The sequence below is a fragment of the Rhincodon typus genome, chromosome 18, assembly GCF_021869965.1.
Source record: "Rhincodon typus isolate 14 chromosome 18, sRhiTyp1.1, whole genome shotgun sequence".
In the NCBI taxonomy this organism is placed as follows: domain Eukaryota; kingdom Metazoa; phylum Chordata; class Chondrichthyes; order Orectolobiformes; family Rhincodontidae; genus Rhincodon; species Rhincodon typus.
Window position 1 is genome coordinate 43,170,967 of NC_063349.1, and position 17,928 is coordinate 43,188,894.

General features: G+C 44.4%; 1 protein-coding gene and 1 long non-coding RNA gene across 3 annotated transcripts in view; one reads left to right on the forward strand and one right to left on the reverse strand.

Moving 5' to 3' along the window:
- LOC109919198 (CD9 antigen-like) overlaps positions 1–8,068 on the forward strand; it is a 27,447-nt gene extending 19,379 nt beyond the window's left edge. The window contains exons 6-8 of the mRNA XM_020519182.2: positions 1,082–1,147; positions 3,248–3,331; positions 3,416–8,068. Of these exons, the coding sequence (XP_020374771.1) occupies positions 1,082–1,147; positions 3,248–3,331; positions 3,416–3,481 (216 nt within the window). The 3' untranslated portion in view covers positions 3,482–8,068. The remainder of the gene's footprint in view (positions 1–1,081; positions 1,148–3,247; positions 3,332–3,415) is intronic.
- On the reverse strand, positions 3,592–15,364 carry LOC125485332. Of its 2 annotated transcripts, none has more exons than XR_007264086.1 (4): positions 15,212–15,364; positions 14,880–15,088; positions 13,804–13,880; positions 3,592–4,097 (listed from the first exon to the last, which is right to left on the reverse strand). It is a non-coding gene; the product is annotated as an uncharacterized LOC125485332 (long non-coding RNA). The 2 variants fall into 2 exon arrangements; XR_007264085.1 differs by having other exon boundaries at positions 3,986–4,097; positions 14,967–15,088; positions 15,212–15,323.
- Between the last annotated feature and the right edge of the window lie 2,564 nt (positions 15,365–17,928).

Sequence of the window (17,928 nt, forward strand, 5' to 3'; positions counted from 1 at the left end):
GGCGTGGCAAACTATACAATTATAAGCCCATTAGATGTAGAAGCACAAGCAGAAGCAGGCCATTTGGCCCGTTGAGTCTGCTCCATCGTTCAGTGAGATTGTGACGAATCTGATAATCCTGAACTCAGTGTTTCCGCCTCTTCCCCATGTCCCTTGATTCTGTCACTAATTAAATAACTCTGTCTATCTCAGCCTTAAATATACTTAATGACACATTCTCTGGAGCCGTTTGTATTAAGGAATTCGACAGATTCACAACCCTCTGAGAGAAGGCATTCCTCCTCTTCTCAGTTTTAAACAGGCAATCCCTTACTCTGAAATTCTGTTGTCTGGTCCTAGACTCTTCCCATGGAGGCAAATAACTTCTCCATATCTACTCTATCAAGCTCCCTAAGAATCCTGTATGGTTCAACAAGATCATCTCTCATTCCCTCAAACTCAAATGAGTACAAGCTCAAACTACTCACCCACTCCTCATAAGACAGTCTGTCCATACCTGGAATCCACCTGGTGCACCTCCTTTGGACTCCAGTGCCAATATATCCTTCCTTAGAAGATGAGGCCACAAATATTCATAGTTTTCCAGTTATATAAGAAGTCTAACCACTATGGTTCCAGTATAACTAAGAAGATTAACAATGGCTTCTGTCCTTGCAAATGACACCATTGCCCAGGAATGAAAAATGAATAGATCATAATGTTAACATCAGAATGGAGAGTAGATCAAGAAGTGGGGAAGATGTGTTGCAATTTGCAACATGTTACTTATTTAGTACATTCCACAACCTGGGCAGTTCTCAAAGAATTCTCACTGGCAGTCTGTTCGTTCCTGACAGCAACTCCAACTGTGAAGTCTATCCTATTGTCACTCTATCAGATGCCTATTGGTTCATGGCAGGTTAACACAGAGTTTTCTGACTCAATAACCTTGCATTCTGAGCTGGAGTAACTCCCAACGACATTGGGACTACAAATTGAAACATCAACGCCAACGTGAAGTTCACTTTGTCAAGGGTATACGCAGAATTTTCTTTGATATAAATATTCTGTGCTAACTAATAACAATGTGTTTGGCCTTTAGTTGGACTGCTGTGGTTACAAATCTATATCAGGCCAAATAAAAGGATGTGACTCTTCCAAATATAAGGTATGATTTAATCCTGAATAGAGTCATTACTGAAATTGATGTATATTGTAATAACCCTGGAAGCATATACCTTGCTAACACCTTTGGTTAATGTGTAGTGAAGGGTGGACTGAAAATTAAAGGGAACAAAGTAACAACACAACAGCTTACATTTATATAGTGCCTTTAATATAATGGAATCTTCACAGGAGCATTATAAAACAAAACATGGTACTAAGTCATGGAAGGATGGTCATAGGACAGGTGGTGGGAAGCTTGGTCAGGAAATGTTTTTAACTAGTGTCTGAAAGAAAGAAAGAGAGTTGGAGACCTGTAGGGAGGATATTTCAGAGGGCAGTTAAGAGACAACCAGAATTACTATGGGTCTGGAGTCACACGTAGGCCAGACAAAGTAAGGATAGCAATTTCCTTCCCATCTCTGCATATCATTTGTAATCAGCATTGTTCTTTACTCAACAGAAATGTTCAGGTCCTGATGATTTATCTTTTGAGTCAATCCTTGTTTAACCAGTTTTCATTGCCATTGATTTCAAGTCATAATCAGTGTCACAGCCTAGGTACCAGCTGTTGTGAAAAGCTGACATCCCAGACTGTCAGTCTGATTGTTCCCAAGGAGGGAATATGTCTCTCAATTCCTGAAAGCAGTGATGGAGATGAAAGCCTTTTGGTCAGGGCGGGGTGGTGGTAGATAACAGTTAGACTGCAATGTCAGTAATGTCAGATGATATCAGGTCACATGGAACTGGGAGCAGAGGGAAAAAGATTCTCCTGGAGTCCTGCTAGCCCATATCTGTGTAAATAGTGTCAATAGTTATTAAATGTTCACTAGTTTACATGCGAGTGTGGTTTCCAGCCCTCAGCTATTGAAAGCATGCTGAGTCTGGCTGTGATATTTCTACAGGGAGGGAAAGTTAGAAACTGGCCCTAAGTATTTATTGCTTCATTAAAACAATAATGGCAGGTCTAAGTGGAATCATAAAGCTGCCTGATAATTGCTCTCAAATAGATTTGAGTCGGCATTTGTGAATGTCTTTATAGATGTGGAAGCAGATTTCCAGGCATTATTCAGGGCAATTTGTGTGATGTGACTCTGTCTAATTTGGAAGAGCCAAATGCAGAACTGAGATTATCAGGTATCGCATCAGAAAAAGATTTGCATTCTTAAAGCGCCTTTTGTGACCTCAAGACATCCCAATGGATTTTACAGTTAATAAAGTACTGTTTGAACTAAAATCACTGCTGTCAAGTGGGAAACAGAGCACCCAATTTATGAACAGCCACTCGCATGAACTGAAATGAGATAATGAGTACATCAGCTATTTTTGGTTGTATTGATGAGGGATGATTATTGGCCAGGGCATCAGCGATAACTCCCCTCTGGGTTTGATGTAAAAATCTAGGCTGACGGGGTCACTGCAGTACTGAGGGAGTGCCGCAATGTTGTTGTTGGCACCTTTTGGCCAAGACAGTAAATCAATGCTTCATCTCCCCTGTCATGTGGATGTAGAAGGACTCCATTCCACAATTATGCAGAAAGAGAAGGGGAGTTCTCCCTCAAGTCCTGCCCAATGTTTATCACTCATCATTTAACACAAAACAGATTACCTGGTCACATGTGCTGGTTGTGGTAACTGGCTGCCACATTGCCTACAACAGGGACAACACTTGAGAAATACTTCAGTCATGAAAAACACAGTGATGAAAAATTCTGTCATTTCATCATCTCAGTCTGGGTCAACTGTGGGGATGAAAGAACAATATTCTCTTCCTGTATCATCCTATTTCCTTTACAATCCAGGAGGCCATGCTGTCAGTTCTCTGCATAAAAAATACATTCTTAATATAGGCAGGTCATTAGCTGTTGGGAATGGGTTTCACCACTCTGCTCCCATTGTATTTCATCAACCTGTTAATGGCTAATATAGTATTCAAAGGCCAGAATCCTCATCTCCTGCTTGATGGGAATGTGTAACAAATCTTCCACCTGAGAGCTAGGAATAGTACCAGTAAAACAAGGCCCTACTCCCAAATGATCTATCAAAGTGATGAAATTCAGGAACAATGCAAGAGCTAACTCTTACTTTTGATATTTTGATTCAGGACTGCCTAGAAAGCATTGAACATATCATCAACTCCAAGCTTCACATTTTTGCAGCTATCGCCTTTGGCATCGCTCTCATTACGGTAAGAGCTACCCTGCGGCAATTTGATTCAGGCCTTTGGTTCAGTTCTCCTGCCAGTTGTTGATGCCTGTTTGTTGTCTTTCAGGTTTTCGGGATAATCTTTACGATTCTGTTGTATCGATCCATCAAGCAATCAGCTGATATAATTTAAAACAATCTGAACATCGGATATCAAAGTGCCACTCTGAAACTATACATGTTTCCTCTTTATAAGGCAAATGCTATTTTTACAGCAAAAAAAGTCCCAGTCATTAATTTCCATTTACTGTTTACAAAATGTGTTTATTTTTGGTTAAAATGTATTTTCATTACTCAGCACAATTCGAGGGCACTTTCGTTCTGTAATTTTATCTGTTGAGTGTCTGCTGCCAATGTTTGGAATTATTAAGTAACAGGCTTTGGGCTGGAGGTTGTTGAAATTTAAGACACAAATGGACCCATCTTCGACTAGGCCTCATGCAAATTGGCTGCTGCAAAGGGACAAACTGAAAGCAGTAAAGATCTAACCTTGGCTCAATTTCCCTCCCGTCACTGGGAGGAAATCCCTTTTGTCCAATTTTACTGAACTGCAATGAATAGCTCACCTCCTTGCCCTTCCAGAAGTATGCCAGCTCAAATACTTTGTGCTTGTTTTGCTGGTGTGCGTGTGGGCAGTGAATGCCACCCGATGACTGAGTCTGCCCATTTGGGGAAGGGTATCAGACAACAGCTTGCCTTTATTATACACAAACAAAGTTGCTGGAGAAGCTCACCAGGTCTGGCAGCATCTGTGAAGGAAAAAACAGAGGTAACATTTGGGGTCCGGTGACCCTTCCTCAGAACCCTTCCTCACAGCAGCAGTGAAACCAATTACTTCAACCCCTGTTACATCATCCACCTCTCACTTTGGAATGACTTGAGTGGGCACCAAGCTCTCAATCTCAAAGTCTTTCACTAGCCCGCTCCGCCCATTGAGACCATGTCACCTCTCCTCGGAGCAAACCAGTGATGCCCTCATCCTGTGAATGAATAAAGAAAAAATCCAGACAGTTCCACTCCCCCATTTGGTCCCTGTAGTCCTGTAACTTTATTTCCATCAAATATCGAGCCAATTTTTTTTACCATCTCTACAAAGACATTGACAGTTGCTGTGTAAAAAGTTTGTTCTTACGTTCCATCTCCATCATTTTGCCCAAAACTTTTGAACAGTGTCCATCTCCCAGTCCTTGTTCTGTCACGGTGATAGATTTTGCTCATTGACCTTAGCTGAATATGTCATTATCTGGTAAAACACTATTAATCCTCCACTTCATTTCCTTTACTCTAAGTTCAACAACTCCAACTTCCCCATCCTAATCTTGTTACTGGACATCTTCATCTCTGGATCCATACTGGTATGTTTCGTCTGTGCCTGTCAAGAACCCTCACATCTTTGTTATTGTGTGATGACCAGAAACTATACATTGTACTCCAACTTTAGCCCCTCACTTTATGAAGGTTCAACATAATTTCCTTGTACTCACTGCCTCTATTTATGAGCCCCAATCCCATAGGTTTTGATAACTGCACTATCATTATGGTTTCCCACCTTCAAAGTTTTAAACACATGACATTCCAGTTCCGTCTGTCCCTGTACTTTCTCTGGAACTGTGTCATTAAGTCTCAATTGCATATCCCTTCAACAGAGTACATCATCTCACACTGCTCTGTATCAAAAATGCTGTGGATGCTGGAAATCTGAAACAACCACACAGCATACTGGAGAAACTCAACAGGTCCGCTAGCGTTTGCAGAGACAGTTAATGTTTTTGAGTTTGGTATGACTCAGTTCTGCAGAAGAGTCATAAGAAATAGGAGCAGGAGTAGGTCATCTGGCCCATTGAGCCTCCTCCACCATTCAATAAGATTGTGGCTGATCTCTTCATGGACTCAGCTCCACTTACCCACCCACTCACCAAACCATTAATTTCTTTACTGTTCAAAAGTCTATCTTTGCCTTAAAAACATTCAACAAGGTAGCCTCAACTGCTTCACTGCCAGGGACTTCCACAGATTCACAACCCTTTGGGTGAAGAAATTCTGCCTCAACTCAGCCCTAAATCTGTTCCCCCTTATTTTGAGGCTATGCCTCCTACTTCTAGTTCCTCCCTTCAGTGGAAACAATCTTCCTGCTTCTATCTTGTCTATTCCAATCATAATTTTGTATGTTTCTATGATACCCCTCATTTTTCTAAATTGCATATAGTATAGTCCCAGTCTACTCAATCTCTCCTCTTAAGCCAACCCTCTCAACTTCAGAATTAACCTAGTGAACCTCCTCTGCACCCCCTCGAGTGCCAGTACATCCTTTCTCAAGTAAGGAGCCCAAAACTGTACAAAGTATTCCAGGTGTGGCCTCACCCGCACCCTATACAGCTGTAACATAAACTCCCAACTCCATCCCTCTAGCAATGAAGGACAATATTCCATTTGCCTTCTTAATGACCTGCTGCATCTGAAATTGCAGCATGCTGCAATTTTTCACCATTTAAATAACAGTCCATTTTGCTGTGATTCCTACCAAAATGGATTACCTTACATTTACCAACATTGTACTCCATCTGCCAGACTCTTGCCTGCGCACTTAATCTATCTATATTGCTCTGCAGATTTTCGGTGTCCTCTGCACACTTTGGCCTTCCGCTGACCTTAGTGTTATCTGTGAACTTTGAGACACTACACTTGGTCGCCAACTCTAAATCATCTATGTAAATTGTAAACAATTGCAGTCCCAACACTGATTCCTGAGGCACACCACTAGTCACTGATCATCAACCCATTAATCCCCACTCTTTGCTTTCTGTTCGTTAACCAATCTTCTATCTATGCTAATACATTAATCCTTAATGCCATGTGTCTTTTTCATTTATGGCAGCCTTTTGTACGGCACCTTGTCGAATACTTTCTAGAAATCCAGATACACCACATCCACCTGCTCCCTGCTGTCCACCGCGGTTGTAATGTCCTCAAAGAATTCCAGTAAATTAGTTAAACATGACCTGCCTTTCATGAACCCACGCTGCACCTGCCCAATGGGACAATTTCTATCCAGATGTCTCGCTATATCTTCCTTGATGATTGATTCAAGCATTTTCCCCACTACAGAAGTTAAACTAACAGACCTGTAGTTACCCACCTTTTCTGTACCATTTTTTAAGCAGTGTCGTAACATTTGCTGTTTTCCAATCTGCCTGAACAGACCCAGAGTCCAGCCAATTTTGGTAAATTACGAGGAGTGTTATTTTCCCCGGCCATGTCTTTTAGCACCCTAGGATGCACTCCATCATGACTAGGTGACCTGTCTACCTTTAGCCCCATTAGCTTGCCCAACACTACCTGTTTAGTGATAATGATCATTTCTAGGTCTTCACTTGCCGTAGCCTCCTTGTCGTCAATTATTGGCATGGTATTTGTGTCTTCCATTGTGAATTCCAACACAAAATAGCTGTTCAACGCCTCACCCATTTCCTCATTTCCCATTATTAAATCCCCTTTTACATCCTCTGAAGGACTTCGCCATCTTTTTCATTTTATGTATTTGTAGAAGATTTTGTTATGTGTTTTTATGTTCTGAGCTAGTTTACTCTCATAATCTATCTTAACTTTCTTTATAGCTTTTCTTTGTGGCTTCCTGTTGACCTTTGAAGATTTTATATCCGCTAGTGTCCCACCAATCTTTGCTACTTTGTATGCATTAGCTTTCAATTTGATGCCCTCCTTTATTTCCTTTAGTTATCCAAGGCTGATTATCACTTTTCCTACAGCCCTTCCTTTTCACTGGTATATATTTTTGCTGAGCACTGTGAAAAATCACTTTGAAAGCCCTCCATTGTTCCTCAATTGTCCTGCCATAAAGTCTTTGCTCACAGTCTATCTTAGCCAACTCCTCCCTCATCCCTTCTTTGTTTAAGCACAAGACATTGCTATTGGATTTTACCTTCTCCCCCTCTGTCTGTATTTTAAATGCTACCATACTGTGATCGCTCTGTCCAAGAGGATCCCTATCTATGAGACCATTAATTAATCCTGTCTCATTACACAGGACCAGATCTAGGATAGCTTGAGTCATACTGGACTCAAAATGTTAATGCTGTTTCTCTTTCGACAGATGCTGCCGGACCTGCTGAGTTTCTCCAGCATTCTCTGTGTTGGTTCTATCTGCCACTTTGCCTGTCATTCTGTTAATCTATCAAACATCCTATTGTAGGCAGATTGTGTCATCCTTACTGCTTGCCTTTCCTCCCAGTTTTGTATCAAAATCATGGCTACTGTAAGCAGATATCCCTGGATGTACAACTGGGACCTGTGGGCTTGGTGGAAGGCTTTCACCTCTGCAGTAAAACCTGACTGATTCTCCGATACCTGCAACGAAGCTACATTCTGAAAGAGCTGGTCCAATAAAACTTATCCCAATAGTTCAAATGTTCATATTACTGAACATGATTTGTGTTTTTAGGAATAGCACTCTATAATTCCATGCCTCCTTCTTAGGAAAATCACCATCAGCAGTTATAAAATAGAATAAGTTTAACATGGTAACAGCTTTGAACTCACCCCTGGATTAAGGTCAGTTATAATACTGCCTTTTGACACTGGTGATATAGTCCAGCTTTGTTTGTTATGACTTTCCACGCATTAATATTATTGAAAGTGCTAATCTATAAACAATTGTAAAAGCTAACAATAAAAATAATAAAGATATTGCTTTGTGTTTTATCAATTACAGGGTATTTAACATCCTCCCAGCTGGTCTGAACTGGAGTTTGATACTCCACATGAATTTATTTCCACCTCCCCTTCATTTCAGCCGATCACCCTATCCTTCTTTTCCTTCCTCCCTCATGTGTTGTTCTAACTTTCCCTTAAAAGTGTTGATGCCATTTGCTTTGACCTCTTCCTGTGATAGGAACTTCCGCATTCTCAACACTCCGGGGATGTAAACATGAATTGTTTTAAGGATGAACTCAGCCTGGTGGCAACGAGCCTCTGGTGGAGAGATTACAATACTTCCTGTGTTATAACAGTGGCTACACTTCTGAAAGTGCTTCATTGCTTGATCAGCACTTTCAGATGGCATGGTGGCTCAGTGGTTAGCACTGCTGCCTCACTGCGCCAGGGACCTGGGTTCAATCCCACCCTCGGGTGACTGTTTGTGAGGAGCTTGCACATTCTCCCCGTGTCTCCGTGGGTTTCCTCCCACAGTCCAAAGATGTGCAGACTAGGTGGATTGGCCATGGGAAATGCAGGGTTGCAGAAATGGGGTGGGGTGGGTCTGGGTGGGATGGTCTTCAGGGGTCGGTGTGGACTCAATGGGCTGAATGGCCTGCTTCCACACTGTAAGGTTTCTATACAAATAGTGAAAGGTGCTACAGAAATGCAAGGTTTTCCCTTCACTAATTCACTGGAGGGTGTTGAACAAACAGGAAGCTAGGGCCTGGAAAAGAGGGAGCAGGATTTAGGGGTAAATCAGGACCCAGTAACTGGGGCCAAGAGGTCTAGAGGGCTGCCTGTGTAAAAGTTGGGGCCAGATGTAGTATACTCAAGGCAGGAACAGGCAGCAGGCATGGGGTAACAAGGTGTAGAGCTGGATGAACACAGCAGGCCAAGCAGTATCAGAGGAGCAGGAAAGCTGATGTTTCGGGCCTAGACCCTTCTTCAGAAATGGGGGAGGGGAAGAGGGTTCTGAAATAAATAGGGAGAGAGGAGGAGGCGGATAGAAGATGAATAAAGGAGGAGATAGGTGAAGAGGAGACAGACAGGTCAAAGAGCGGGGATGGAGCCAGTAAAGGTGAGTGTTGGTGGGGAGTTAGGGAGGGGATAGGTCGGTCCAGGGAGGACGGACAGGTCAAGGGGGCGGGATGTGGCTAGTAGGTAGGAGATGGGGGTGGGGCTTGAGGTAGGAGGAGGGGCTAGGTGGGAGGAAGGACAGGTTAGGGAGGCAGGGACAAGCTGGGCCGGTTTTGGGATGCGGTAGGGGGAGGGGAGATTTTGAAGCTTGTGAAGTCCACATTGATACCCTTGGGCTGCAGGTTACCCAAGCGAAATATGGTGCTGTTCCTGCAACCTTCGGGTGGCATCATTGTGGCACTGCAGGAGGCCCAGGATGGAGATGTCGTCTGAGGAATGGGAGGGGGAGTTGAAATGGTTCGCGACTGGGAGGTGCAGTTGTTTAGTGCAAACCGAGCGTTGGTGTTCCGCTTAGCAGTCCCCAAGCCTCTGCTTGGTTTCCCCGATGTAGAGGAGGCCACAACGGGAACAGCGGATACAGTATACCACATTAGCAGATGTGCAGGTGAACATCTGCTTGATGTGGAAAGTCTTCTTGGGGCCTGGGATGGGGGTGAGGGGGGAGGTGTAGGGGCAGGTGTAGCACTTCCTGCGGTTGCAGGGTCAAGTGCCGGGTGTGGTGGGGCTGGAGGGGAGTGTGGAGTGGGCAAGGGAGTCACGGAGAGAGTGGTCCCTCTGGAAAGCAGATAAGAGTGGGGAGGGAAAAATGTCTTTGGTGGTGGGGTCAGATTGCAGATGGCGGATGTGTCGGAGCATGATGCGTTGGATCCAGAGGTTGGTGGGGTGGTACGTGAGGACGAGGGGGATTCTGTTTTGGTTGTTATTGCGGGGAGGGGGTGTGAGGGATGAGTTGCGGGAAATGCGGGAGACACGGTCGAGGGCGTTGTCGACCACTGAGGGGGGGATGTTACGGTCTTTGAAAAACGAGGACATCTGAGATGTATGGGAGTGGAACGCCTCAACCTGGGAGCAGATGCGGCGGAGGCGAAGGAATTGGGAATAGGCGATGGCATTTTTGCAGGAAGGAGGGTGGGAGGAGGAGTATTCTAGGTAGCTGTGGGAGTCGGTGGGCTTGCAATAGATATCGGTTTCTAGGTGGTTGCCAGAGATGGAAACAGAGAGGTCCAGGAAGGAGAGAGAGGTATTGGAGATGGTCCAGGTGAACTTAAGGTTGGGGTGGAAGGTGTTGGTGAAGTGGATGAACTGTTCGAGCTCCTTGTGGGAGCACGAGGCGGTGCCGATACAGTCATCGATGTAACAGAGGAAGAGGTGGGCATAGGGCCAGTATAGCTTTGGAAGGGGGATTGTTCGGCCCGTGCAGGTACCCATGGCCACCCCCTTTGTCTGTAGGAAGTGGGAGGAATTGAAAGAGAAGTTGTTGAGGGTGAGGACAAGTTCGGCCAAGCGGATGAGGGTGTCAGTGGAGGGGGATCGGTCGGGCCTGTGGGACAGGAAGAAGCAGAGGGCCTTTAGGCCATCTGCATGGGGAATGCAGGTGTATAGGGACTGGACATCCATGGTAAAGATGAGGTGTGGGGACCAGGGAATTGGAAGTTTTGGAGGAGGTGGAGAGCATGGGTGGTGTCACGGATGTAGGTCGGGAGTTCCTAGACCAAGGGGGAGATATGGAGTCGAGATAGTTGGAGATAAGTTCGGTCGGGCAGGAGCAGGCGGAGACAATGGGTCGACCAGGGCAGTCAGGTTTGTGGATTTTGGGAAAGAGATAGAAGCGGGCGGTGCGGGGTTGGGGAACATGAGGTTGGAGGCTGTGGGTGGGAGGTCACCTAAGGTGATGAGGTTGTGGATGGTTTGGGAGATGATGGTTTGGTGCTCAGGGGTGGGGTCATGATCAAGGGGGCGGTAGGAGGAGGTGTCGGAGAGTTGGCGCCTGGCCTTGGCGATGTAGAGGTCAGTGCGCCATACTACAACTGCGCCTCCCTTGTCCGCGGGTTTTATGGTGAGGTTGGGATTGGAACGGAGGGAGCGGAGGGCTGCACGTTCTGTGGGGGAGAGGTTGGAGTGGGTGAGAGGGGTGGAGAGGTTGAGGCGATTGATGTCTCGACGGCAGTTGGAGATGAAGAGGTCGAGGGAGGGTAGGAGGTCTTGGGGTGGTGTCCAGGAGGAGGGGGTGTGTTGGAGGCGGGAGAAGGGGTCAGTAGGGGGAGGGTTAGGCTCACAGCTTCAATTAGGGGCAGTACCAGGTCACTGACTGAAATAAAAACCAAAAGAACTGCAGATGCTGTGAATCAGAAACAAAGACAGAAGTTGCCGGAAAAGCTCAACAGGTCTGGCTGCGTCTGTGAAGGGAAAATCAGAGTTAACATTTTAGGTCCAGTGATCCTTCCCCAGAAGTCAAAATGTTTACTCTGGTTTCTCTTCACAGATGCTATCAGACCTGCTGAGCTTCTCTAGCAATTTCTGTCTCTGACTGAAATCCCCACCTTACATCATTGTCCCATCCTGGTGAGGACAGCGGAAAAAGGATGAGGGAGGTCTAGTTAAAACTGTACAAGGCAATAGTCAGACCGCAGATGGAATGCTTTGAACAATTTTGAGTCCCCTTCTCTATGGAAAGATATACTGCCATTGGAGGCAGTCTAGCAATGGTTCACTCGACTGATCCCAGGTATGGAGGGACTATGTTATGAAGCGAGATTGTACAAAAGGGTAAAGTCACCATAGTCCTCCTCTCTCAGAGAGAGAGAGACAGACAGCTGGTGATTGTATAACCTGAGGGTCACCATACCTCAAGTGAGGGGAGAGGTTGAGAAAGAGTTCTTCAAGGTAACCACGGCCAGTGCAGGATTTGTGCCCATATGTTGGCTTCACTCTACATTGCTAACCAACTTTCCAGCTAACTGAGCTAACCAACATATGAGATGTGGGTGTTGTTTACAAGGCCAGCATTTTGGTTGCCCATTCCAAATTGCCCTTGAACTGAGCAGCTTCTCACCTTTTCAGAGGGCAGTTAAGAGTCAACCCGCACTGTAGTTGGTCTGGGGTTGAGGTAAGTCAGACCAGGTAAGGATGACAGTTTCCATCCCGAAAGGACATTAGTGAATCAGATGGTTGTTTTACAACAATCAATTGTGATTAGATGGTTGGCATTAACCATGCCTCTTTATGCAACAATTGATAATATTTGGATAGTCACCATCACTGGCTCTAGCTTTCAATTCTAGATTTATTAATCAAATTTCATTACCACCAGCTGCTGTGGTCGGTCTTGAACCCCAGAGCATTGGCATTAGATTATTGTTCAGTAATAACACCACTATGCTCCCATCTCCTCCAATTCCCATGGCTTAGCAACAAAAAAAATGCATTGGTACAGTATTTGTGACAATTGCACCATTGACTGGGCTTCTAATGGAATTGAAGATGATTGGTAAGAGACAAGAGAGTTTCTCCATGAAAGAAATATTTTCATTGTTGAGATTCTGAGTGTCTTGCCAGAGAAGATAGTGGAAGCAGTTGTAACTTTGAAACAGCATTTGCATAGATAGTTGAGAAATAAGCAAACACAGTTATGGGGCAAGAGTGGATGGAGTGGGGCTAAAATCACACGCATGATCAGTTCAGTGGCCTTCTTTCAGTGCTCTAAGATTGTGTGGAAATGGTACACTATTTGAAACAGTGGAGAGACTAGGGGAAGAAGCAGGCACAGTAAATACATGGTAAACGCATGGCAAATGTAAAGTATTCATTTGGTGAAGGTAGAGGTTGAGGTTAGGATTCGAGTTAAGGTTGGGGCATTAATCATTTAACAGAAATGTTTACAGATCTGATCTGGTAGATAGTGCATCCTGTTTTTTTTATGGATTTCACAATTGACGCCACAAGTGCATTTAATCAGCTCTACAGCAAAATGAATTAGCCTGAGATTAAATATTGAAGGATTTATAGAAAGCGAACAAAATAACAATGATGGGATATTGCATCGTTTCCTATTGATGAAATGGCCTTGCACGCAGGCTCACAGTCACACTGGCAAAGCAGCTGAAAATTGAGAAAAATTCACGTTCTTAGATTAAGTCCCTCAGGCCAAGGGCAAGTCAGAACATTGTGAGGTTGCATTATGTGAAGAGATCTGGGACAAAGGTTGAGAATCACAAATAATTAATGAGGTGGAGGTGAACCATGAATCAGACGAAGAGTTATTCCAGTCTGGAACTGGTGTCAAAAGAAGTTCAGAACTGCTGAAAATATTGAAAGCTGGTTTATACAAATGAAAATGTTTGTGTTTTAAGGAACAATTCTTCGAGAAACAGCCTTGGGACATCTCCAAGGGCTCTACAGCCATGGAAGCACTTTGGAAGTGTAGTTACTGCTGTAATGTGGCAGTCAATTGGTGCACAGCAATGTGATAATGATCAAATAATCTGTTTTGGAGATGGTGATTAAATATTGATCAGGACATTGGGAATATTCCCCTGCTCTGTGGCAAAATAGTGCTGTGGTATCTTTTACCTCAGCTTGAGAGGGCAGATGACGCTTCACTTTAACATCTCATCCAAAGACAGAAGCTCTGACAGAATAGCATCCTTCAGTACTAAACTGGAGGCTCAACCATGGCGTTTGTGTGCAATCCCACCGCCCCCATGGTGAGTTTGTTAGCAATGGGGACATTTAATCAGGGGAGAGGGAGACAGGCGGAGTCTTGCTTACCTTCCCACCACTGGCCCATCACTGTGGGTCTGGAGTCATGTGTAGGCCAAACCCAGTAAGCATGATAGATTTTCTCCCTAAAGGACATTAGTGAACCAAATGAATTTTCCAGCAATCAACAATAGTTTCATCATTAGACTCTTATTTCCAGATTTTTACTGAATTCAAACTTCGCCATCTGCCTGGGAGCAAGTGGGATGGTGAATCTGGATCCCCCAGAGCATTACCTGGATTCCTGGATTAATAGTCTTGAAATAATACCACTAGGTCAATGCCTCCCCTAACTAGAACCTTGGCCTCCTAACTCAGAGTAGGGATACTGCAACTGCACCAAAAGAGCCCCCAAATGTCAGTTGCTAAGCTGACATGAGAAGGGTTGACTTAATAATGGGAGCAGGAGGACACGTGAATTCAGTTCAATTGAGGAGTGGCTCCTCTTCCAGTGAACAGTGTAATAGGAATTTAGGGATTTAATGATATCCCCTCTCCTTCTGTGTTCCCACCTAGGGTTGTCCCAGTCCAAACAGCAGGGAAGCAGGCTCTCCATTCACTCCATTGGCTTATAAAGTGCTGCTCTGGTGTGGAGGGAGTGAGAATCTCATGATGAAAGTTAACCAAAATGCGTTTTACCAACTTCAGACTATTCCTGCCTCTTCCTGAAAATGAAACATGGCAGACATGGCTCCCAATTTGAAATGCTGATCATAGAGGGAACTTGGCATTTCATTGCTGTCTAAACAACAGGAAAAGACAGAAACTAGTGCAGTCTGAGCACGTTTGAAGACAGAGCAACTATTGCTTGGCTTTAAGCAATGTCACCATCATGTTACATTCGGAATCCACCTTACATCTTTCTAACCCAGAAATTAAAGTTGAAAAGCTTTTCTCCTTTTGAAAGAAACTCTCCAAATATGGAGATAGTAAGAACTGCCGATGCTGGAGTCAGAGATAACACAGCGTGGAGCTGGAGGAACACAGCAGGCCAGGCAGCATCAGAGAAGCAGGAAAGTTGACGTTTTGGGTTGGGACCCTTCTTCAGAAATGGGGGAGGGGAAGGGGGCTCTGAATCTCCAGACCTGAAATGTCAGCTTTCCTTCTCCTCTGATGCTGCCTGGCCTGCTGTGTTCCTCCAGCTCCACACTGTGTTATCTCCAAATATGGACCTTTTTGTTGTCACTGGCAAGGCTTCCAGGCTCCAAATGTCACAATTGTTGGTAGAATGCCAGTTGTTGACTCCAGGGCACTGATCTATGGCCTCTTCCTCTTTTGCTTTATGAAGAGATCCCTGGAGGAGAAACAGAGAAGGTAATAAATGTCAGTAGCATATCAATTAAGATATAGGATCAACCGTCAGAGGAAGTCATCCATGCACTTAGGCAAAACAGCCAATGTTACACAATGCGTGCACCTGCTGTCTGTTCCACTACCCCTGAGATCTGGTGGTGAATGGCATGATAGTTAAGTTCTGCCTGGGGAAACAGAAACAGGTTAACTTGTACTCAAAGAACAACATGGCTTTGGGAAACTGGCTGATAACACAGCATCATCAGTGGAAATCTGCCATGGGTAATTTATAAAGAGAAATGGCAGAAATGGTTTGGAGATATGTCTCAGAACAGAAAGCATGAAAGATGTTTGTGGCTTGTTATCACGTTGGTACACTCACACAGACACACCCACACTGACTCCATAACTTCCACTGTAAAAGCTTGCTGCAGCTAGACGTTTAAACAGTTTGAAATGCACAGGAAGAAACAGTCCTGAATGTAACAGCTGTGGTGGTGCAGTGAGAATATAGCAGTCGTTTCTTTGCACTAATGTTCACAGCGCAAGGGAGGAAAACTCTCAATTTCATGATAATGCATACGCAGTCACATTTCTTGCATTTAAACACTTGACTTTGATCTTAGGCTGACCAATCAAAGCAGCCGCATTCTGTCACTGAATCACATTTAGCCAAACAAGAGAATATTCTCTGAACTGGAGCTACTCTCATTTTCGCAGAAGTCCTGTCGAACAGCTTTGTCATGTAGACCTGATAAACTGTCAGCTACAAATGGCTCCTGGTCAAAGTGCTTGAACAAATTGTGTGGAGTAGTTTTGAAATGTTCTAGGAACATGGGGTGGCACGGTGGCTCATTGGTTAGCACTGCTGCAACATAGTGCAGGGACTCGGGTTTAATTCCAGCCTTGGGCGACCATCTGTGTGGAGTTTGCACATTCTCCGTGTTTGCATAGGTTTCCTCTGGATGGTTTGGTTTCCTCCCACAGTCTAAAGATGTGCAGGTTAGGTGGATTGGCCATGGGAAGTGCAAAGTCACAGGGATAGGGAAGGGGTGATGGGTGTGGATGGGATACTGTTTGGAGGGTTGGTGTGGGCTCGATGGGCTGAATGGCCTGCTTCCATACTGTAGGTATTCTATGATTCTATGAACATTGAATGACCTGACAACTTCATAAGAGAAATTGGCAGAGTCTTTAATGTATATTTTTTCAAAAAGAAATCCAGCCTGCAGATTGAACTTTACTACAGCTGGAACCCAGGTGAGGATCCCTAATTAGTCACAATTCCAAATGGGCTATGCCCCAGTGGTTATGCTGCCAGGTGAGGTGGGATTAACTGACTCTCCATTCTTACTCAAGCCCTCTCTAAGTTCATCACAATAGGGTTAATTTCAAGAGAGATCCCTTCCCTCTTTTTCCATCCTGAATATATTTTGAAAGGAACCAATTTATCCTGGCTTTCTTGAGTTAAAGAAAGAGTGAGTTTATTAGATTCTACAATATGAAGAAAAAGGAAGTGATGAAAACTGAATTAGATTGATGTTTAAATGCATACAAATCATCGTTTTCATTGGCAACCACTCACTAACGAATATAATCTTCCACCAGAGGAGGTTCCGTGTCACTGGTCTGGGGCTCTGTGTGTCCTTGCTTGGCTGATGACCTCAATCCTAGAGCCACATCTCCAACCAGAGATGGGATTTCTGGAGGTGGGTTTTGTCCTTGGCTTTGGGATCTCTGGCATTTCTTTCTCTGGCTTCTTTTCCCTACTTCCTCTTGTTGACAAATGTTCCCGAAGAATACCAATCTTCTTCCAAGCCTCTTTTTTCTGAGCAAAGGCCTCCCAGGTATTGCATTTCTTGAGGGAAGACTTCACAGAGTCTTTGAAATGCTTCCTTTGTCTTTGTCTCGTTCAAGAGCCTTCCTTGAGCTGGGCGAAGAAGATTTACTTTGGTAGTCAGAACTCAGGTGTCCTAGCATGGGGGCGGTCCAGTGGAGTTGGTTTTGGATGATAATGACCTTGATTCTGGTGCTTTTGGCTTCTTCAAGGATGCTGATGTTAGTATTCCTGTCCTCCCAGTTGATGCGGAGACTCCCTCTCAAACAATGTTGATGGTACTTCTCCAGGGTCCTGAAGTCACGTCTATACGTAGTCCAAGTTTCGAGGCATATAGAAGAGTTGGAAGGATGTCTGCCTTAGACACAAAGATCTTGGTATCATTATGGATGTCATGACCAGCGAAGACGCTTATCCTTAGGTGTCCAAAAGCAGTGTTCACAGCTTGGATGTGGTGTTGGATCGTCACATCAAAGTCAGCCTTAGATGAGAGATGACTCACTAGGTAGGGGAAATGTTCCACATTTGGGGGGATTTCTCTTTTGGTCTCGATGGAGGCATAGGCCAGAATGTGCTTTGGGATGAACTTGAGTCTTCTGGAGGTTGAAGCTGAGACCAATTCTTTGGTATGTTTCTGCATAGTCATTAAGCATAGCTTGAAGATTTTCTTCTGAGAAATCAGGGATGGCGTTATCACGTGTACACTGAAATTCCATGAGCAATGTCAGAGTTGTCTTCTTAAATTTCAAACGGTTGAAGTTGAAATTTTTTTTGTCCATTGTATAGACAACGTCCACACCACTGAGTAGCTTGGTCTTGACAAGACGAAGGATGGGGCGATGAAGATGGAGAAAAGGTTGGGAGCGATGAAGCCTATCTGCATAACTCGTGTCTTGACTTAAAAAGATTCTGTCATATTACCATCAGTGAGGACCATGGCTGGCATCTTATCATGGAGGATATGCAAGATATTGATGAACTTCTCTGGACAACTGGCTTTTGAC